This window comes from Callithrix jacchus, chromosome 16 (assembly GCF_049354715.1).
Source record: "Callithrix jacchus isolate 240 chromosome 16, calJac240_pri, whole genome shotgun sequence".
Lineage (NCBI taxonomy): Eukaryota > Metazoa > Chordata > Mammalia > Primates > Cebidae > Callithrix > Callithrix jacchus.
Genome location: NC_133517.1, coordinates 12,392,204 through 12,415,874, shown reverse-complemented (window position 1 = coordinate 12,415,874; position 23,671 = coordinate 12,392,204). Strand labels below are relative to the sequence as shown.

Below are 23,671 nucleotides of genomic sequence, written 5' to 3'. Positions count from 1 at the left end.
ATCTTGTAAGTAATACCCTTGGCTACACAGAACAGTGAACTGAGTCAGGGAGATCCTACACAAAGGTGTTTCATTGGTTTTATTTCACAAGGAAACACTATGAAGCGAAGCCATCTATTCCTTCTATGGCTTCAAATGCTCCCTGTCTCTCAGCTGTGAAATCGTGCCAGCACTGTCCCGATCTTCCAGGATTGCTGTCTGAGCCAGAGAAAAGTTTAGTAATTTACCAAAGCACAGGAGGGCCCCGAGTAAAGGGTGCGTGCACGGTATCTATGTATGTTTATAATTACCATTTCCATCAGGAAGAACAGCAAGACTTAATCTAAAATGTTCACAGAGTTAAAATGTAGGGAATAGAGAAGTACCATCTCCCTTCCACCAGGCAGAAGTGGAAAATAAAGGAAGATGCTCTGAGGAAACGTGGGTGGTGAGATCTCATCTGAGAGGTGTTCTCGGCTGAGGAAGCAGGAGACGTCTGAGAATCCACTGTGGAACCTGACAGTGACAATAGAGCAGGGAGCGACCCCTAGAAACAGCGTTTAATTCATTTGAAGGTAACAGAAGCTGAGGTTGCAGAATTGGGTCTTTTTAACCGCTACCGCCCCTGGATAAAGCTTCTGAGAGGAAGGGGAATAAAGAGAAAGCAGACTCTGGCTGGGTGCGGTGGCTCATGCCTGTAATCCCAGCGCTTTGGGAGGCCAAGGCAGGCAGACTGCCTGAGGTCAGGAGTTCGAGACCAGCCTGGCTAACATGGTGAAACCCCATCGCTACTAAAAATACAAAAACTAGCCAGGTGTGGTGGTGTGTGTCTGTAGTCCCAGCTACTAGGGAGGCTGAGGCAGGAGAATTGCTTCAACAGGGAGGCAGAGGTTTCAGTGAGCCGAGATCCCGCCACTAAAACTCCAGTCTGCGTGACAGTGAGACTCCGTCTAAAAAAAAAAAAGAGAGAAGGCAGATCCCACCACAGGCTGACTTGGAAACGAGTTTATACTTATGTTTTCAGTGCCCTTGATCTATCCCCAGCATAGGCAGCGAAATGTAATTCCCCTCTTTTATTATCCTTTTATACCTTGGGACAGCCAGAGCTGCTGGCTTCTGTGGCAATGAATTTCCCCTAGAAGGGGCTTGGACAGTTCACGTTCCCAGTTGCTCATCAGAAGTACTCGCTGGAAGGGGATTCTGCAGAACCTAGGGAGACATGCTTGGAGGAGTCACGGACGCCCCCTTCTACTAAGGACAGCGGTATCTAGCCTGTGAGTCTCCTTTAGGTTCAGTGAGCTCCGTGTTCACCAGGAAGGAAGGCACATTTTTTCCTCCTTCCTTCTCTTCCTCTCCCCCTTGGGAAATGAAACCATCTGAGGAAAAAGAAGGCTGGGCTGCTTCTGTGCCGTTAACTTTGTAACATGGCTCAGTCTCAAGACTGAGCATACATTATATTCACCAGGGAAGGGCTTTTTTTGTTTTTGTTTTTTTGACACATGGTCTCACTCTGTCATCCAGGCTGGAGTGCAATCTTGCAACCTTGGCTCACTGCAGCCTTGACTTCCTGGGCTCAAGCAATTCTCCTACCTCAGCCTCCCGAGTAGCTGGGACCACGGGTGTGTGCCACCACACTTAGCTAATTTAAAAAAATTTTTTTTAGAGACAAGGACTTGCTGTGTTGCTCAGACTGATGTCTAACTCCTGAGCTGAAGGGATCCTCCTGCCTTTACCTCCCAAAGTGCTGAGATTACAGGCATGTGCCATTGTGCCTAGTTGACTGGGGAAGCTTTTAGAATAGACTGACATACACCCCCCCACTGCACAACAGCTAAGTCAGAATCTTGGAGGTAGGGAGTATACATTCTATCTTTCCAGTTCTCTACAATAACCTGGGGTGTGATGACATGAGCCATTCTGCAAACCGCTGTAGACCCTAAAATGCTACAAACACCTACTCAGCCCCACATTATGCCTGTCTGTCATGGGGAGGCTGGAAACGTATAGCTAAGGAAAGAGACTATGTGTGCGTGATTGGGTGCAGTGGCTCCCTGTAATCCCAGCACTTTGGGAGGCCGAGGCGGGTGGATCACGAGGTTGTGAGTTTGAGACCAGCCTGGCCAATATGGTGAAACCCCATCTTTACTAAGAAAAACAAAAATTAGCCGGGTGTGGTGGCAGGCGCCTGTAATCGCAGCTACTTGGGAGGCTGAGGCAGGAGAATTGCTTGAACCCAGGAGGCGGAGGTTGCAGTGAGCCAAGACTGTGCCACTGCACTCCAGCCTGGGCGATAGAGCGAGACTCCATCTCAAAAAAATAAATATCGAGACTGTGTGTGCGGTCCATCAAGGGAACATGTGGCTTCTACACATGCCAGACACCAGGGGCGAGGCCCGAGCTGGTGAAGGGCCCACTTGGAGGGAAGGATCACATGCTTGACTGAGAGGGAAAGTCAACTGGAAAACAGCAAGAAGAGGAGGAACTGGGAACTGGGAGAAGCAAAACAAGAAAATTTAAAATTTTCTTTAAATAAATTTGTTATGCTAAAAAGAAAAAAACCCTTTCGTCATTTTCTAGAGAATTCTTTTTGCTTAGGGATTCCTTATGGTTCCTCTCCAAGTAACATATTGGGTAATACATGTAATAAAATTGGGTAATAAAATGCAAGCAGGGGATGTACACAGAAAACTTACCACTGTGAATCAAGGGACCAGCTGTGCAGACATTATGTAATGATAATATTCTATCTTTGTGAACATGGCACTTGGGAATCAATAATTTTAGAATATTTTAGAAAGCAGATTTTAAAAAATCACATAGGAAACGAAGTTAAAATTTAGAGAAAAGTGGACTATTTTATCCCATCTTCTAAGCACCTCAAGCCTAAACGAAACACACAAAATGAAATTTTAATGATGCTTGTTAAGACCTATTTGAAAACAAATTCCATCTGGTCCCATACACGGATGTTCAGGTGTTGAGGTGATCAGCGCCTCAGTTCTCCAATCAGAAATGCTCAAAGGATCGAGGTAGAACTTGCTCAAGTTGAAAGAGCGAAGCTCTGTGGAATCACTTCCAACCATCCCGCCCCCAGCTGATGACCAACTTTTACCCTGACCACAGCTGAAAATGTAGACACAAAAAGCATGAGATGTTATTGGACGAGGTGTATTAAAATAAAATCAAAAAATAGAAATATTAGGTATATACACAAAAGCATAAGTGAAACACAGGATGTGATATAGACGTTTCCATTCAAAGCTTACAGGAGAAAAATTTAGTAAACAAAACCGCTTGAACTTCCTGCGGCCACGGCTCATTAGAGCCTCAGAGTCACTTATGTTCCTTCATATCCTTGGGTATAAATAGTCTCATACACAGGCTACAGAATTTAGAAAAGATTGATGAATCACAAAAATAGCCCCAAATGTGGCACTTTAATTTTCTAGAGTACAACTAAAATTAATACCTGATCTTTAAAATAATGTTCAAAGGTTCTTCGGAGATTAGAATCTTAGTTCTTCCAAACTACATTGTCAAAACAAATCTGGATATAGAAAACTGTGGAAATGAAAAAGCTGGACCTTTAAAAAGATTCCTTCTAAACAACAGAGCAGTTTCTGAGGCTCTTCTCCCTTTCCCGGGAGGTCCAGGTGAGCCCGGTGGTTCAGGCGGGTGCACTTTGCAATGCACGGCAGCTGTGTGTGCTCGTGGGCTCCTCCTGCTGGAGGTGAGAGAGATGTGCATGCCACTCCTGTGGAATGTCTGCAGGTCTGAGCAGTGTTCATGGAAGAAAAATGTTTAACAGTCTCAGATCTGGGGAGATGGGGGAAAAAATTGAAATCTGGGAAAGACGTTTGTAAGCTGCTGACTTTACCCGCAAAATCTAACAGGTTGGATTAGTAATTTTTTTTTTAACAAGTAAGCCAAAGCAGAGAGAAAATACAAAGAAACGTCATGCTATTCAGCTGGTTATTTTAGCTTTATAAATGACGTAGTTCTGCTATTATTGGGGACTGATTGCAGTGGTCTCTGAAACTTTGAGTCATATGTCCAATTGTAAACATACAGCTAGTTGGGGACATTTTTGGAGAGAACAGGTGTTTTCTTCTCAAAAGGCTGCACTCAGATGTTGTCCAGCAGAGCGAGATTACCAGTGGCTGAGGCCAAGGCCAAGCTGCAGCTGGGTAGAGCATCCATCTAAGAGTACAGAATACTTTCCACTGAGAGGGTGTTCTTCCTGAGTAATTGAGTCTCTGTTTCGGGATCCAGGCACCACAGATGATCCCTGCACATGAAATCATAAGTGTAACCAGTGATGGTTACTTTTCCTCTCTAAATGAGGCAGCCACCCCTGCCACACGGACGGGTCTCCCTGCATTCTAAGGCTGCTGCTGGTACTGCCCTTCCGTGGCCGTGTAGAAATCATCCAGGACGCTCTGTAAGTAATCAAACGTTGGTCTCTCTTCTGCCTTTTCTTTCCAGCACATTTTCATGATGTCATAGAGCTCATCGGGGCAGCTCTCCACGCGGGGCATCCTGTAGCCCTGGGACAGGGCGGTCATCACGTCGGCATTTGTTCTCCCTAGGGTGGGAAAAAAAACCCATGCCGTTTAGAAACCTGGCAGAGAGTCAAGCCCTGCAGTGGTCTTTCTGCTCCTCACAGCCTGCGACCACGATTGAAACGAACTTTACTGAGCTGCTAGGGGTTGAACCGTATCCTCCCCAAATTCCTAGGTTGAAGTTCGAACACCAAGTACACCTCAGAATTGACTGCACCATATTTAGAGATGAGGCCTTTATAGAGGTAACTAAGTTAAAATAAGGCCATGTGGGGGGACGGTCTTTATCCAATATGACTAGGGTCCTTATAAGAGGAGATTAGAACACAGACTAGTAGAGGGGGAAAGACCACGTGAGGACACGGGGAGAAGGCAGCCATTTACAAGTCCAGGAGAGAGGCCGCAGGAGGAACCAATCCTGCCAGCACTGTGACCTCGGACTTGCAAACTGCAGAACCCTGGAAAAATAAATGTCTGCTGTTTACACCACCCAGTCTGTTGTATGGTGATGGCAGCCCTTGCCAACCAATATAGAAGCTAAGGCAATTTCTGCAAGCGATTCAATACATTTTAACATGAAGGGCATCAAGGCAGCATTTAGTTTTCGAAAGCAAAAACAGGCAAATGTGTTAAATAGAAGCCACAGCAAGTTCTCTTTAATAACGAACGGACATCGGACTCGTGCGACATTTCAGATTAGTCACCCAAATCCAGTCCTAACTCTCAACTTTAATTACGTTTGCAGGGTAGCGTGCTTTCAGCTTCAACCTGTAGTACATTTATTTATATAAAGAAATGTTTAATCACACATTATCTTCTACAGATATTTTTCAAAAATTGGTTTTTCATTTACTGAAAGTCAGCCCGACCAATTGATTACATGCTTGCCAAATAATTAAAAACTCAGGGATTAATTTGGAAAATAACGATGGTTCGGATAATCCGAAGGACACTTGTCTGTAGTTTGTTTGTGCTACATATCTTGTAAATGTCACTGTCTTTAAGAGCAAGATATTAACTGAGGAGGAAAACTCATCCCCAGTCACAGCCTCAAGTGGAGCCGCTTCACAGACATAGTGAACTGTTCCAATCTGCAGGAGCTTGCCAGAGTGACAGCTCACTCTGACTCTGGGTTTGCATATTTCTGACCTCCAGGAGAGAAGTAAGGTCTCATTACTCCTCTAGAGCTCTGAAAAAGGCCTGGTAATAGAGAATATTTTTAATGTGGTCAAATGTCTCAGGGTAATTCAGAAGCTGAGCTGTCCATCTTTGATCCTGAGAATAGCTTTAAGGGGTAAAAAGAATCATTATAATAATAACATTTTCCTGCCTGACTAAAGGAGACGAGTTTTTTAATTATGTGCTCATTGAGCAGCACCTATCCTCACCTGCATGTTTTGCATATTTTGTGGATACCACGCTCTGTAGGATGTGAACTTCTCTAGGTGAGACTGTATTTCATGCAAATACATATACAATATCTGGCATATGAGAGGGACTCCATTTCTCACAACTAATTTCCTTTCCATAGCTATCTCTTTTTCAGAACTACAGATTTTACCATCAGTGGTCACTGGAAGGATTCTAAATGATAAGTGGTAGCTTTAGGGGAAATGGTTTTTACCAGATTTGAAACAGAAGCTTCTTTTGAATGTATTCTCTTCTTTTGAATGTATTCTCTAATCTTTTTCAAGTTGTGGGGCACTATCCATTTGGGACCAACGAATTGAGTTTTTCCGTGTACTTTTTTTTTTTTTTTGAGGTGCAGTCTCCCTGTTTCACCCAGCCTGAAGTACAGGGGCGTAATCTCAGCTCACCACAACATCCGCCTCCTGGGTTCAAGCAATTCTCCTGCCTCAGCCTCCTGAGTAGTTGGGATTACAGGTGCCCGCTACCAGGCCCAGCTATTTTTTGTGTTTTCAGTAGAGACGGGGTTTCACCATGTTGACCAGGCTGGTCTCAAACTCCCGACCTCAAGTGATCTGCCCATCTCAGCCTCCCAAAGTGCTGAGATTACAAGCATGAGCCACCACGTCCAGCCAACTACCAGTAGTTTTAAAAATGAATTATAACAGAATAAAACAGAAAAGGTCAGAAAGCACTGCACATAGGAAAGGTCAATATGGTTTTATGAAACGTTTGCTTTATATACGGAGAATGTTTCTGTGTATTTCTCACAGTGATTTATGGCCAGTGAACTTTGAGATCCTCTACCTTTAACTCACCTTTTTCCATCTAAGGACACAGTGACCTTTCCTGAATTTAAACCCCTGAAAGAAGACATGATCATTTGTGTCTTGGAAGAGCCCTTGTTTTTGAAATGGAAAGAGCCAAGCAAACTTTCTAATGATTCGTATCACTCGAGAACTGTTTATATAGAGCATCAGTTTTCCTGAGTCTAATTCCGAAACACTAGCTTCAAATATTTGTGTGACTAGAATTTTCTAACTAAAAGACTTCACTTGATTCTAACTGTTCAAAGCTAAAGACAGATTCATATCATCCTCTTTATTTGGGGTTTTAGTCTCCATAAAATGATGTAGCCTATAGCATTGCTCTGGCTCTTTTATTTATTTATTTATTTAAAAAAAATTTTTTTTTTTTTTTGAGACAGAGTCTTGCTCTGTCACCAGGCGCCAGGCTGGAGTGCAGTGGCACAATCTCGGCTCACTGCAACCTCCGCCTCCTGGGTTCAAGCAGTTCCCCTGCCTCAGCCTCCTGAGTAGCTGGGATTACAGGCACGCGCCACCATGCCCAGCTAATTTTTGTATTTTTAGTAGAGACAGGGTTTCACCATGTTGGCCAGGATGGTCTCGATCTCCTGACCTTGTGATCCACCTGCTTCAGCCTCCCAAAGTGCTGGGATTACAGGCGTGAGCCACTGCGCCTGGCCTCTGGCTCTTTTAACTAGCCAGGATCACTTGGATAAATTTCAGAAGAAAGGTCTGTGTATACTTCTGCTTTCTTGGGTGAAATTCTGGGCTCATGGTGGGAGGGCTAACATCCAGCATAATATAAATAGCAACTGGACCTGCAAACTCAGTTTGGAATATCTCTTTCACTTCCTTCCTGGAGAACTCTCATTTGCATAAAAGGTCAGAATGCAGCCACAGCAGAAGATAAAGGTTTCTAGGTCACCCTGGCCCCACAGCAGGGTTTTTCTTCCTGGTTCCAGTATGTTCTCCTAGCTCTGAAGGACTTTCCATGACGCTGATAAAGGCCGGGCATGCTCCACCCTGTTTGGGGGATTTGACTTGATAAGAATTGGAAGCACAGACTCTGAAGCCCCTCTTTTTATGTACAATTAAAGCAACAAATAAAATCCACTATTAAATGGCAAGTCCTGTGAAAGAAAGAGAAGGGGAGAGGGACCTCAAGCAGACCCTAAGAATACAGGTGATAGTAGGTTCAACCTGTTGCTCAGTTAGGGAAAGTCAACGCCCATTGGCTGGTGATCTTGGAATTACAAGACGTACAGTTTCATTCTCAACCTTCCTCCTTTCGACAAGCACTTAATGAGTGCTCACTACTGGTCATGAACTAGCACTGAGTTCTGAGACGTGCAGAGATAGTTAAGACAGAACATCGTCCTCTGATGGCACACAGCCAAGTTGGGACAATGTCCTCACTAGAAGGAGGTGGCGGGAGCAGGAGGTGGCATCTGGAGTGGGTAGAAATTAGCAGAGACTAAAAGTTGGTAAAGGAGATTAAAGAGAAAAAAAACTTGGTAAAGAAGCAGAAGAAGGAGAAAAATGTGGTACAGCCGAGAAAAGGAACAGATAGCATTTGTGACCAAGGTGAGTGTTTGCAGGAGGACAAATTTCTTGATTCTATTCAGCTGGCATTAAGATGCTGGATACATCTGGTCAGAAACAGCCAGAAAAGATGTAATGCTTCAGAAATTTTTTTTGCTTTCAAACTTTCACTTTATATAAACAAAGCAAAACAAGATCCCAACTAGGACCCCAACAAGTCACCTTTGCCTTTGAGACAGGGTCTCACCGTGTCGCCCAGGCTGGAGTACACGGGTGCGATCGTGGCTCACTGCAGCCTCAACCTCCCTGGGCTCAGTGATCCTCCCACCTCAGTCTCCTGAACTGCTGAGACTACCTGAGAGTACCACCATACCCGGGTAATTAAAAAATTTTTTTTTGTAGAGGCCAATCCACCTGCCTTGGCCTCCCACAGTGCTGGGATTATAGGCATGAGCCACCACGCCCAGCCAGACCTTCCTTTTTCCTGTATTAAATTCATAGAGAAATATAATCACACTTTTGGTTTTAAGATAATAAAGATCTTTTGCCTCCTCCCCACTATTTTTCTTCTGTAACCCACCCCAAAACAAAAAAGAGAACAAGAAATAGAAACTTAAACTCCATCTCTGATGATGGTAAAAGAGACACCTGGCAGCCAGAGGCAGACGTGGTCTCAGCCAAGAGGAAGGAAGTGCAACCAACATGCCTGCAGAGAGGGGCACTGACAGGCAGAGGGCCCATCCCGACTCACCCTGGGAAGGCTCCCACTGTGGCCAGCACACACCTACCACAGACCACGAGGGAGGGAGGCCAGCACCGAGGAGGCAGGACAGTACCTGGAGCCCATCCAGCCGAGCCCAGGCGAATGTCAGAAGAAACAATGGAGAAGCTTCCTGCAGGGAATGCTGGGCCCATGTGGAGGTGGGGAAAGAGTGGTATGGAAGACCAGGAGTGAGGAGAAAGGCTGAAGACAAGGACCACACCATGCGTGGACCTCGAGGGTTATACTGAGTGAAATAATCCAGACACTGGGGCAAAACTGTATGACTCCCATTATAGGACGTCTCTAGAGGAGAAACTGAGAACGCTGGTTACCTATGGGGAGGGAATTATGTGGCTGGGAATAGAGTGGGGCACCTTTCACCTTACACCTCTTTGGAGCTCTTGAATTTAAAACCATGTGGCTGGCTGGGTGTGGTGGCTCACATCTGTAATTCCAGCAGTTTGGGAGGCTGAGGAGGGAGGATCAGTTGACCCAGGAGTTAGAAATCAGCCTGAGCAACATAGTGAGATCTTGTCTCTAGAAAAAATTTATAAATTAGTTGGGTGTGGGGCCATGCACCTGTAGTCCTAGCTACTCAGGAGGCCCGGCGGGAGGACCACTTGAGCCCAAGAGTTAAAGGCTGCAGTGAGCTATGATCATGCCACACGACATTCCAGCCTGGGTGACAGAGCAAAACCCTGTCAAATAAATAAATAAATGAAAACAAAAACTATGTGGCCATATTCTTATCTAATAATAAGTGGAAAAGCTTCAGAGATAAAAGTTATGAGTATGATATTTAGAACTATACGAAGCCAGTGCTAGAATGAGGAATCAAGATTCCTGAAAGTAGATTCCTTTGAGGAGCATCTGGGGGGGCCAGGGCAGGTCTTCATTAGAGGCCTTTTTGTATGACGTTTTTAATGTGCATAGATAAGAATAAAATATTTAATAAAAATATCATTGTAAAAAAACTAGAAATTCCAGAAATTCATCAAGAAGCAATTAATATAACCTATTATCTCTTGACCCAAGGCTAACATTTAGTTAGCCTGTCTTTCTCCTCTAAAAATGTGTCCTCTTTATTTGTGACTTGCTTTCTTTCTTTTTTCTTTTTTGTTTTCCCTCCTCTCTTTTACTTTCCTTTTATTTTACAAAGCTAGGTATATGCCTTCTTTTTTTGTTTTGAGATGAAGTCTTGCTTCGTTGCCCAGGCTGAAGTGCAATGGCGTGATCTCAGCTCACTGCAACCTCTGTCTCCTGGATTCAAGCATTCAAGTGATTCTCTGCCTCAGCCTCCTGAGTAGCTAGGATTACAGGTGTGTGCCACCACCCCGGGCTAACTTTTTTTTTTTTTGTATTTTTAATAGAGACAGCGTTTTGCCATATTGTCCAGGCTGGTCTCAAACTCCTGGCCTCAAGTGATCCACCTAAGTTGGGATTACAGGTGTGAGCCATCACACCCCGCCTGTATAGCTTCTAAAGTACTTTAAAAACACACGCACAAAACATAGCCAGTAGTTTGCTGGGTAAAGAATGTATTTTCAGATAATTCAGTTAATCAGCGGATTCTCTCCCATAAGCAGTTTTAGAACAGTGTGGAAAATGGCATATTTTGGCAATGTTTACCAATGTCTGTGTTCTCTATGAATCAAGTTTTCTCATCTGAAGTAAATAGGATTGCTTGATTATGTTTATAACCCTAATGCTAGAGGCTCTCGTGACATACAACTCTGGTGACTGGAAAATCTACTGATCCAGAACTCCTAAAGACATCTCACATCCCCAGTCTTTCCAGGGACAAGCCAATCAGGGAACAGACTAGTTGATGCATTTTGGTGGATTCTTCTATATAGAGAGAAATATTTTTTTGTGATTCTCACCATTTTTCTATTGGTTCTTTATTTTTAAAATTATTTAAAAATTTTTTTTTTAAAAGATTTTGAATATTTCCAAATCTTGGGCATCGCACATATCAGCTGAGGGGTCTCAGGAAGCATACAGAGCTGGGGCTCAGAGCAGCTTTGCCACCAGTGAGGGGCCCAGTCACCCTCTCCAAGCCTCAGGGCCACAGTGTACATCACATGCAGCACACCACACATATCACACAACGTTCTTTTATGAGATTATATGTTTATTTTATCAGGTGTCAGATTATATACATCATCTAACTATGTAATCTTTCTCTACCAACAGAATATAGAAAGAGATGTCGTCAGAGATGGGGATAGAGATAAATAACATCAAATCAGGGCTGGTTAGAAATATTTCTCCTATTTTGCAGCAGTGTTAATTCATTAACCTCAGTGTCTAGAGCAGCTGGAAGATGAAATGCTGACACTAAAGGGATTTCCTGGGATAGTCGGTCCACTGTGCAGGCAGACACCACCCAAAGGCTTTCAGCTGCCAGCTGGTCCCTGCCCCAGTTTCTCTGTGGCTCATCCCCACATGCAGCAGTAGTGATGGGAGCATGCCGACTGTGTGGCTGCTCTGTCTAAAAGCCTTCCCTGGCTTGCATATCAGCAGAGTAAGAGAGGCCACTCTCACATGGCCGGTAAGTCTCTCCCTGAGGCACTCTAACCCCCAGCTCCATAGCCTTCTGCTTTCTCATCCATTGACTGTCTACAGATCAAATGGCCTGGGTGAGTCATTCATTCATTCATTCATTTGCCCATTCATCCATCAAATACTCACAGAGGCCCAAACCATGCTGGCCTCCTGCTCCTGTTGGCCAAGCCCATGCTCTGGCTGCCCTCCCCATGGGGACCTGCAGATCTCAGAGAGCCCAAGGCTCCCTCCCTCACATCTTTGAGTCCCTGCGGCTGCCAGGACCACGGGATAAAAAAGCAGCAGCTCCCCACCTTCTTCTGTGGGTACTCGTCAATCCCTAAGCCACTCCACACAGGCTCCACACCACTCCCACCGTCCTACAGGCTGGCCATGTGTTTGGTAACAATCAGTTTCTCCCTACTACAACATTCACTCCCAGGGACATGGCCAGATACCATGGCCTCCTAGCAGCTGAGAGTGCCTAGCATACTCAAACATTTTTTGAATAGGAGAATAAACATTAAAAATTTAATTTTAAATTCCCCTCATGCAAGATTTTGTTAAAAGTCAAACATGAATGAAAATGTGAAGGCTCTGGGAGAAATAGCTCCTCTTTTTTTTTTTTTTTTTTTTTTTTTTTTGATACAGAGTCTCACTCTGTTGCCAGGGCTGGGGTGCAGTGGTGCGATCTTGGCTCACTGCAACCTTCACCTCCTGGGTTCAAGCAATTCTCCTGCCTCCGTGAGTCTCCTGAGTAGCTGAGATTACAGATGCCTGCCACTACACGCAGGTAATTCTGTGTAGTTTTAGAAGAGATGGGGTTCCATCGTGTTGGCCAGGATGGTCTCGAACTCCTGACCTTATGATTACCTGCCTCAGTCTCCCAAAGTGCTTGGATTACAGGTGTGAGCCCGCCACGCCTGGCTGAAAACCCTCTTGTTAACCATGCCGGCACAGACTATGGAAAAAGGGGGAAATGGGCAGAATCTGGCTGTGCAGGCTTCAAGTGTTAGGAATCTGGAAGTAAATGCTCATACCCTCTCCGATACCAGTATGTTAAACAGCAGAAGGGCCTCTCACTGATAAACAGAGGTGGTTATTTCCCGAAGAGAGAGAGAGACTCCAGTGCACTTACTACAAAATCAGTTGCAAAGCACTGGAAATCCTTGTCTCCATGTGGGAGCCGTCCTCCATCAGGGCACTGCCTTGGAGGATCCCATGTCTATCCATCCTCATATGTGGTGGAATTAATCAATGCAGAAAAAGAACACACACTCAATAAAGGAAGAAGGCAAAGAAGTGTCTAAGCACTTTTAGAACAATGTGTGCTAAAACTAGCGAAAGTCAAGTTCTGGCTCGAAGTGCTCATTCTTGGCTATTGGATAGATGACGTTTTTCTTATTTTTTAATGCTTTCCTGCAGCTTGACTTTTTCTCATTTATACCTCTTGATTATAAATAGCTAAGTAAACCATACCTGGGTAGGGAATTTTCCCATAGGTGACAATTTCGTATAGGAGAATTCCAAAGGACCACACATCAGACTTAATAGTGAAACATCCAAAGTTGATTGCTTCTGGAGCCGTCCACTTAATAGGGAACTTAGCACCTAAGGAAGAAGACATGTGGTTTTCACTTGGGTATCTAAGCTTAAACAAAAAAGTCATGAACATGTGATCCCATATTTCTTTTGGTTGGTGTTTTTGAGATGGAGTTTCGCTCTTCTTGCCCAGGCTGGAGTGCAATGGCGTGATCCTGGCTCACTGCAACCTCCACTTCCCAGGTTCAAGTGATGCTCCTGCCTTAGCCTCCCAAGTAGCTTGGATTACAGGTGCCCGCCACCATGCCCAGCTAATTTTTGTATTTTTAGTAGAGATGGGATATCACCATGTTGGCCAGGCTGATCTTGGATTTCTGAACTCAGGTGATCCACCTGCGTCGGCGTCCCAAAGTTCTGGGATTACAGGTGTGAGCCACCGTGCCCAGCCCATACTTTCTTCTTCTGATTTCTGTTTTATTTTTAAATTTCAATTATTTATTTCGAATAATGAACACATACACCATAGTATAAAACAGAGAATGAGCTAGTGATAAAACTACGTTTCTCACTGGGAGCTGGTGAGAAACGTAGTTTCTTTGGATCCCTTCATCCAAAGGATGAAGGACAGGCAGGCCCGGCCCAAGGAGACATGCAGGGTTCCCTTAAGGAAGGCAGCAACTTCTTTTTTTTATTTATTTTTTATTTTTTTTAAAGATGGGGTTTCACCATGATGGCCAGGCTGGTCTCGAACTCTTGACCTCAGGTGATCCACCCACCTCAGCCTCCCAAAGTGCTAGGATTACAGGAGTGAGCTACTGTGCCTGGCAGAAGGCAGGGACTTCTATCAACCACCTTAAAAATATATATATTTATGGCCAGGTACAGTGGCTCACTCCTGTAATCCCAGTAATTTGGGGGGCCAAGGTGGGTGGATCACCTGAGGTCAGCAGTTCAAGACCAGCCTGACCAACATGGAGAAAACCCGCCTCTACTAAAAATACAAAAATTAGCCAGGTATATGGTGGCAGGTGCCTGTAATCCCAGCTACTTGGGAGGCTGAGGCAGGAGAATTGCTTGAACCTGGGTGGAAGAGGTTGCAGTGAGCTGAGATCCCGCTGTTGCACTCCAGCCTGGGAGACAGAGCAAGACTCCATCTCAAAAAATATATGTGTGTGTGTGTGTCTTTGCCTTTATTATGTCTTTGCTTAAAATTTTTTTGTGGTCCCCAATATAAATTAGAAATTCCAATAAGAACAATAAGGGCAGTAGAGAGTCTCCCGGTGCCTGCTGTATGCGAGGCAACAGCACACATTCTGCATTAACCCCTGCCTGCCTGGAGCAGCACTGTGCGGGGCAGAGCGGCCAGGACCATGGCTAGGAGCTTGGCTTGGGCACCCCATAGCCCTGGTTTGAATCCCGCATCTGCTGTTTCCTGCTTGGTGTGATCTTGGCAAGTCACTTGCTGCCTTTGTGCTGCTTTGCTGCTTCTATGTGCAAACTGGGGAAACAACCAAACCTTCCCAAATTGCTGTGAGGATTAGGTGGGTTGATCTGTGGGCTTGGCACGGTGTAAATACCAATCAAGTAGGGTAATGAAGGTACCAATGAATGGCACTTACCGGTGAAGATAAGCATCATTACTGTCATCCTGAGATACGCCAGAAGGTGGCTGCGGTTAGAGCTAGACCTGTGGTCTGCTCTACGCCATGGTCTTTGCATGAGAACAGCTATTTTTCTGAGACTCTCGGCTTGTTAAATTCAATAAAACCAGTGTAATCAATTCTAGTTCAGGTACTTTGAAGCTAGATCTCCTGGCTTTGAATCCTAGCTCTATCACTTACTGTGGGACCTCAAAAAGCTGCAGAATCTCTCAGTTTCCTCCTCTGCAAGGTGGGAATTATGATAATCTTAGCACCGATCACATGGGATTATTGTAAAGATAAATGAACTAATGTATGAAAAGCCCATTTACACATTATAAATGCTCAATACATTTTGGGTATTATTATTACTATTTTTTGAGATGGAGTTTCACGCTGGTCGCCCAGGCTGGAGTACAGTGGCACGATATTGGCTTACTGCAACCTCTGCCTCACGGGTTCAAGCAATTCCCCTGCCTTAGCCTCCCAAGTAGCTGGGATTACAGGCACCCACCACCACGCCCAGCTTTGGGCTATTATTTTTTTTTCTTTTCTTTACACCATTCTCCTTTGCCTGCCTTTCTGCTAGGGATAATCATTAAGGTCAAGGATTTCCAGAACATAAGCTCGAGGCAGGAGGCGAACCATCCCGCATATGATGGAAGCAGGAGATGTTCAACAAATCAAAACAATGTTTCAATCTGCTTATTACCTCTTCCAGAAATAACAAACACGTCGTAAAAAGAAACCCTTGTTCAACAGTGCTCAGGAATGTCAAGAAAGTGCTTGGCTCTTCCAGAAGAGACTGAGCACTACCAAAATATTTGCTCAGCTCTCATGGGTGAGAGCATCAGAATCCGCAGTCATCACCACATGGGCAATCCTAGCCCAGGAAAGGCCCGTGCGGCCCCGACCATGCTCGGCTCTGGACGGTGCGCCAGGGGCTGGGGAACTTAGGCCCTCTCTGTGCATTTTTGGTTCATATACGCAATACAGAGTATGGGAAAATAAAGAAGATTTTTTTGCCTTATATTTAGCTCCGTGTATATGATAATGTGCACATTTTAATTTGCAATTAAAAGGCCGGAATAAAGAACACAGAATTAATATTACAAATACTTTCTCCACAGTTAAGTAAAATATATTCATTGCTAGAGTGAAAACTTTAACAATTTAAAATAAGAATCTAGATCTTGCTGAATCTATCTGTGCTTTGCTTTGCTTAATTGAAATACAACTGGTAGCATCTGTAAGCCTAACAAAGTATCATTCGGAGTTAATCAAGAGAGTACCTTCTAGAAACTATCAGAACAGAACCATAAGCAGACAGTTATGGTACAGCCTCAGTGTTGCACCAAATAAGTTTTTCTTAATGATGGCTATTGTAATTGCTTTGTCAAAAACAACAACAAAATAAAACACACTAATAAAACATCTAACGATCGTTACTGGAACATACCTTCCCTTGCTGTGTACTCATTATCTTCAATTACTCTAGCAAGGCCAAAATCTGCAATTTTGCACATGAGTGACTCAGAGACCAGGACATTAGCCGCTCGTAGGTCCCGGTGAATGTAGTTCTTCCGCTCGATGTACGCCATTCCCTCTGCAATCTGAAAACAGAAACAGGTTCTCATTTTCATATGTAGGACAGGTGATAAAAAGAGCCATCAAGGAAAACCAGAAAAATTATGAGTTCCTGAAATATTTTCACGTATACTATTTTGATTATTCAGGTTTTAAAGATGGGAATTTAAAACCTGAATGATCAAAATACCATTGGTGATTGCCTGGTAATGGCAATCACCATTTGAGCCCTTTCTAAAACAACTGATCACCCCCACCCCCAAATCTCCAATGATGGTAATCTTAAAAAAAAAATTAGCAACATGTCCTAACATTTTTTAATGTGTGAAGAATCTTTTTAAGACCCTGCTAAATTCATCTGTGTAGATATAGATGTCATTATGCCAGTTTTTCAAATCAGAAAATAGATGCTATGGTCTGAATGCTTGTGTTCCATTCCCCTGCCCACCCACCCCAAAGTTCAGATGTTGCAATCCCGACCCTCAAGGCAATAGTATTAGGAGGCAGGGCCTTGGCAGGTGATTAGATCATGAGGGTGGGGCCCTCAAAATGGGGTAAGTACCCTTGTGAAAGAGACCCCAGAGAGCTGCCTTCCTCCTTCCACCATGTGAGGACACAGCTATATGGTGCCATCTATGAACCAGGAAACGGTCCCTCATCACACAGGAAACCTACCAGGGCTTTCCTCGCCCCCCAGAACTGCGGGAAATAAATATCTGTTGTTTAAGCCACCCAGTCTATGAGATTTTGTTGCGGCAGCCTGAACCAACTGTGAAAGTAGAGTTGGAGAAAGTGACGTGCTAATAGAAATATATTATTGAGGTATCAAGAACAGAATGTCCTTTCTGTCAGGTTAACTGACAGCCCATAAAACTGGTTCTCCGAGTTCTCTCTGTACATTCCCTCCAGGACAATCACAAAGATTCACTCTTTTGTGTGTGTGTGTGTGACAGTCTCACTTGTGTCCCCCGTGCTGGAGTACAGTAGTGCAATGTCAGCTCACTGCAACCTACTGCCTTCTGGGTAAGTGATTCTCATGCCTCAGCCTCCTGAGTAGCTGGAATTAAGGTGCTTGCCACCATGCTTGGCTAAATTTTGTATTTTTAGTAGAGACGGGATTTCACCATGCTGTTTTTGGTATTTTTAGTAGAGACAGGGTTTCACCAGGCTGGTCTCAAACTCCTGGCCTCAGGTGATCCACCCACTTCAGCCTCCCAAAGTGCTGAAATTATAGGCATGAGCCACCACGCCTGGCAAGATTCACTCTCATGACTTCCACTTGGAGCCTCCACCTTCTGGGTTCAAGGGGCAGTATGACAGCAGGAAGGAATCCAGGATTTAAACACAACAATAACACAGGGAGGCAAAACAACTACTCGTTGCTGAATAGAAAGTGTGGTATCCTTCCAAAATCAGGTCTTTAAGGAAGACATTACCAAATGATAAAGTTAAGGAGAAGGAAGTAAGAAAAAAGAAGGAGGGAAAGGAGGATGAGAGAAAGCAAGCAAGGAAAGAAGGAAGGAACAAGGAAACAAACGAGAAACGAGAGAAGGAAGGGAGAGAAGGAGGAGCAAGAAAAAGGGCAAGAAGGAAGGAAGAAAACCAAGTAGTAGTGTATCTGGTAAGCAGTTAGAGAAAACTCTGATTCGAATTTTTCACGCAGGAATGAATGAGTCCTGCCAGACTCTACCTTGAGAGGCAGGTGGCTTGGCTTGGAGCGTCTGGCTTTCCCCAGTCATCCGGGACAGCATCCCTGGTTATCATGCAATGCGGGCTGCCAGTTCCAGACCACAGTGCTTAACAAAAGATTAGCTCCTTGCTGTTGGGTCTGCCTTTCCCTCCCCTCTAGGCCGGTCCCTGGCCTCATCTTCCGCCCACTGAGGCCTTCTCTGAACTCACCTTTATGCACCCTAGATGGCCAATGTGTATAAACACCTCCAGGGCTGAGGATATCTTTTTTTTTTTTTTTTTGAGACGGAGTCTCGCTCTGTTGCCCAGGCTGGAGTGCCAGCAGCGTGGTGCGATCCCAGCTCACTGCAACCTCCACCTCCCAGGTTCAAGTGATTCTCCTGCCTCAGCCTCTCGAATAACTTCGACAACAGGCATGTGCCACCATGCCCGGCTAATTTTTTATGTTTTTAGTAGAGACGGGGTTTTACCATATTGACCAGGCTGGTCTTGAACTCCTGACCTTGTGATCTGCCCACCCAGCCTCCCAAAGTGCTGGGATTACAGGCGTGAGCCACCATGCTGGGCCTGAAGATATCTTTTCTATTCTCACTTGTACACATTGGAACCTTCAAACTTGTCACCAAATCTCTTCTCAGAGCCAAAGTCAGTTCTTTGGGAAATGGGCTAAAGTTTTCATATGACCGGAATGCTACCTTGTTAGCCCACCACTGCAGGGATTTGGCAGATGACATTCTCATTGTCACAGAAATCTCACGTGAAATAATCAGTGTGCCCTACATCAGTCTCAAAGACTATTCAGCCCAGTCTTTCACTTCTGAGTGGACACAAAGAATGTGGTCCAAGCTCCACTGTACTGCTGCCAAGGCCCCGTGTGACCCGGCCCCCGCTCAGTCCTCCACCTCCTCACCATGACCCCCTCCTTCCTGCTTCGACCACCTGCCTCGGCGTGGAACGCTCACTCCCTGTCCCGTTCACCCGACCTACACAGTCTGCATGTCTCAGCTGCATGGACCCAAGGCAGGTGTCACTGAGCACAGCAGGGGGCTTGATTTCAGGAGAAACCTCAGAAGTGGGACAAGGGCTGAGGCTGAGCAGAGCAGAGCAGAAACCAGACAGCAGGAAAAGGCCAGGGCACATTTGGAAAGCAGTGGCTTCGCGTCCCCTCCCTTTCTCCCAACTGTCACAAACCCTGGGCATTGGGGAGATGCACAACTTTTACCTGACCCTGGAAAAGATTCAAACAACCTCTACAGGAAGTCGACAGAAGGTGGGCAGTGGTGACAACCTAGGTGACGGCAGAGCTCCTCTGAGTCTGTGACTTTCTCTAGAAGCCTCTGCTGCCAAGAAACAGCAGGGGGTGGCGTGCCGAGGGCGGCAGGAAGCTCAAGATAGCTCCTTCTACAGTGGGCACTACTGAAGCGGATGACACGGGGTGGCAATTTTGGTGGCAGCTGGGGGCAAGGAGCCCTGCCTCTGTTTCCCTTTGTCTGCTGGTAACCTAAGTTCAACAAGACTTGTTAGAAAGAGCCAGTAAAACTAGGAAAAGGGGAGAGTGAAGATCAGGCTGAGCATGTGTGGAAGAAAGGAGTGTAGGATTTTAATAGGCTTTTGGCAAGAGAGCCACAATGCCTGGTTCAAACAGACCACACTTGGCTACAGGAGCCCAGATGAGAGCAACATCTGAGCGGTCATAGCTGACACTGTCCCCGCCTCCCTGCTCCACACCATGGCAGTACAGCCTTGAAAAATTCTTACTTCTTAGATACTTATCTGACATTCCAATAATTATACATAAACTGGGCCAAGAACCCAAAGAAGCCAAAGCTGGCTGAAGTCCCAAATTGGGCCCAAAACTGCATTTGACGATATCAACCAGGAAACTGTGCTGGCCCCTCTCCCAAGGCTGTTGATTGGCCACACAGGTGGGTGTGGTGGCAGGGACCCAGCCTCCCACACAGCAGCATGGCTCTCCTTCTTGGTAACAGATTTTGATGGTCAACTCATTACAAAAAGCACTCCAGGGACTTGTTAGTCAGGCTTTTTTTAAAAATTTTGAGCAAGAGTCTTGCTCTGTCGCCATGCTGGAGTGCAGTGGTGCAATCACAGCTCACTGCCACCTCTGCTTCCTGGTTCAAGCAATTCTCCTGCCTCAGCCTCCTGAGTAGCTGGGACTACAGGCATGCACCACCACTCCCAGCTAATTTTTTGTATTTTAGTAGAGACAGGGTTTCACCATGTTGGCCAGGATGGTCTTGATCTCCTGACCTTGTGATCCATCTGCCTTAGCCTCCCAAAGTGCCAAGATTACAGACATGAGCCACCGCGCCCAGCCGTTAGTAAGGCTTTTATCACACCTCCCCACATCCCATATTTGCATAAATCTGAGTGCATAAGAAAAAGGGTTCTCAGAAATAATAACAGACTTGCACCAAGCCTAGTGTATTTCAGCCTTCTTTTCCATGCCAGAGTGCTTGAAGGTGCTCAGATTCCAAACAGTAATAAAAGCATTCACCAAGACAAGATTAGAAACAATAGCATTAGCCAAGTTGAATAAACCATGAATAAGGGGGCAAAATAAAAGCTCTCAGATATGACTTCCTTTTCAGATCATAAATATCGCAACTCTCCTCTTACATAAAATTCAGTTATTCTCTTTATTCTTTCCCTGGTCTGTGTGTATTGTTCTTTCTTGGTTTCTTTTTTAAAAACCTTAATCCGTTGTTATTGGAGGTGGTGTATTTACTATGGCTACAGTAAATCCAGCTCTATTTCAAACAGGAGGAAGAAACCAGAGACTACTTTGGCTGATTGAATGTAGGGTCAACTTTTCACGGAATACCTCCTTCCTCTTCCAGGGCCCTGTAGTGTTCAGCACTGCAGAAAAAGCTGTCACATAAATGCATGGCCCAGCTGTCCCCAGGGACTCCCACTTCCTATTGTTGCAGCAGCTTGGACAGCCTGACTCCTGAGGGAGTTACATGGAGTTGGTCAAGCTTGATGAGAAGAGGGTGTGTTTGATTCAGAAGATTGTTTAGTTGTTTTGTGCCCATAGACATTTGACTGAAATGATGATGGTAGGTAGGTGGGTGGGTAGTAGATGCGTATTAATAACCCCCATTTCCCCACCACTAACTGAACACCTACTATACACCAAACACTGCTTCACATCCTTTACACCCAACTCACATTGCATCTTAACAGCAAATTCACCAGGAAGGTTTTACTTCCATTGTACAGATGCAAATGAGGTTTTGAGAAACTAAAGGAAAGGTCGAAAGCCGCAGAGTGAAGGAGAATGCTCCCGTTTACACCACGTGTGTCTGATCTCAAAGTCCGTGCACCTAACACCACACTCCAGAATGTCAGACCCGCAAGAGAGCTCAGTACCAAGAGGTAACTAAACGCTTCTGGAACCCAAAGATTTCATTGAGAGAGTATTTCTTCTTTGAGAGGATAAAAAGAGACTGCTGAGGCTTCCTCTCACTGTTGTTAAGTCCAAATTTCACCTAGGAAACTGTGAAACCAGGGACTCAGAAACCAATTCCTGGCTCCCATTTCAGGAAGTACATGCAAAGGTTTGTGTCGGTTGTCTCTGTCTAAAACAGTGTTTCTCAACCTTGTTTTCATTATCATTCCTCTAGGAAGATTCACTGAATTAAAATTTAAATTAAAGTTAGTGTGTCCTTGACAGGAGAAATTAAATATGAAGAAAGAAGGTTGAATTAGGTAGGTACCAACTTTGGAGGGCCACAAACTATTGTAATATCTAAGATTTCCTCACCCCCTGGGGATCAATTTTTGCTCCCTTGGGGACAATCTTACCGCCACTGCAGATGCATGATGCTACGGTCGGAATGTGTCCTTCCAAATTCATGCTGAAACTTAATCTCCAATTCAATCGTATTAAAAGATGGGGCTTTTAGTAGGTGATTGAGTCTTGAGAGATCCTTCCTCACGAATTGGATTAAGGCCTTTATAAAAGAGGCTTCACACAGAGTTTGGCCTTTTTTTCTTTGCCCTTCCACATTCTTACATGTGAGGACAGAGAAAGACGTACCTCCCCAGGCACTGTATCTACTGGCGCCTTGATCTTGGACTTCCCAGCCCCCAGAGCTTAGAGTTTGAGAAGCACAGCACTAGATCACAGGCTTGAATACTTAAGCCATTTTAGGATTGCAACAAAATCTTAGTCTCCACATGTTGCCTTTGAGCAACCTCATAGGTGGACTGCTGTCTTCATAATGCTTGGAGAAGAAGGCCGGATGCAAGTGAGCTTAATAAAAAAAGCAAGGTGTGCAGGGCCAGCATAAGGAGCCCAGACCAGGGAGGAGGAGGCTCCATATCGAGCTGGGGTGAAGGAAGCAGCAGGTGAGGAAGGTGCCGAAACCCCTTGGCACCAACAGTTTGAAACACGTGGCTTGAACTTGCTTTTCCTGCAAGTCAGGCCAGGACCCTGTGGGCCTCATGGCTCGGAGGCAGGGGATACAGTGTCAGGCTCCAGCTCCTCTCCCTCTCTATCATGGCTCTGGGGCTGGAGCCATTACTCACAGGGCTTGGGAAACCAATTCAATCTTTTGGTTTTAAACCAAATGAGGAGATTCTCTTCCTCTTGGGCCATGTGATTCTCTCCATCATAATGTCAGGCCCAGAGGTGAACAAAGACAAGAAAACCCTGACTTCCTAAACCACCTACAGACACCAAATAACTAATTTAAACTCTCTTTCCTCCAGTGCTGATGTCTAACTCTGTCTTAGGGAGCTGATAGGCGAAGCCACTGGAAATCTGGAATAGAAAGCAACCCCATTACCTAAAATGAGGCTAATCATGCAGAGAGGCGATGTCAGTGAGGTTTCCACATCCCTGACTTAGGCTGAGATGTGCTGCTGTTTCTGGTGCTCTTCGGGTCAAACAGCATGGCCGACGCACATTTTTTTAGTTCCTCTTTTTGTACCTTCAGTGAAAACATGGGATGGTATTTTCTACCTTTGCTGTTTTTGTGTTTTTCATTTTCTTTTTAAAAACGTGGCTTACTGGGCACGGGGATAAGGGAGCTTTTGGGGGTGCATCACGACCAAAGCTCTGAGTGTGGAGCAAGAGGACTGTTTCCTGAAAACGCCTATGGCTGAGCCAATGACAGAAGACCATGCTGAGCCCACTGCTGTCCTGGGAGGAGGCACAGAACTACTGGGCAAAGAGCAGATCCTAGAGGTGGGGGTTCTGGTGAAACTCCTGGCATCCTGTACCCAGTGAAAAGTCTAGGTACACAGAACAGATTAATAGTAATGCTTCCTGGTTTAACTGACAGCCTTGTCTTGTTTGATGCTGGATAGACAGACTTCCAGTCTGCCAGAGCACCCTTTCTAATTCATGCATAGTGAGAAGAAAAGCAGTTAGTCACCAAGTGTCTGCCTCTTCTTCCACTGCCAATGAGCTGAGCAGATGCCTTCCACAGGTCAAGGCTTTGAGACAGCTAGAGGCACACGTGGACCGGAGAAAGAGAGAAGTAAGTTCTTACCCAACGTTCTGACCCCAAAGGGGCAAGACTTTCTCTCCCACTGCTGGTGTGAAACGGGAAGTGTCAACCCTTCAACAGAGATACCCTC

The 23,671-nt window shown here is 45.2% G+C and overlaps 1 protein-coding gene across 4 annotated transcripts in view; it reads right to left on the bottom strand.

The window, feature by feature from the left end:
- Positions 1-3,131: 3,131 nt before the first annotated feature.
- The window catches only part of LYN (LYN proto-oncogene, Src family tyrosine kinase), a 131,148-nt gene continuing 110,608 nt past the window's right edge, over positions 3,132-23,671 (bottom strand). For all 4 annotated transcript variants that reach the window (XM_002758913.6, XM_008982662.5, XM_078352501.1 and 1 more), the window contains exons 11-13: positions 16,248-16,401; positions 13,086-13,217; positions 3,132-4,564 (exon numbers count right to left, since the gene is read on the bottom strand). In XM_002758913.6, coding sequence (XP_002758959.1) covers positions 4,362-4,564; positions 13,086-13,217; positions 16,248-16,401 — 489 coding nt within the window. In that variant the 3' untranslated portion in view covers positions 3,132-4,361. The remainder of the gene's footprint in view (positions 4,565-13,085; positions 13,218-16,247; positions 16,402-23,671) is intronic.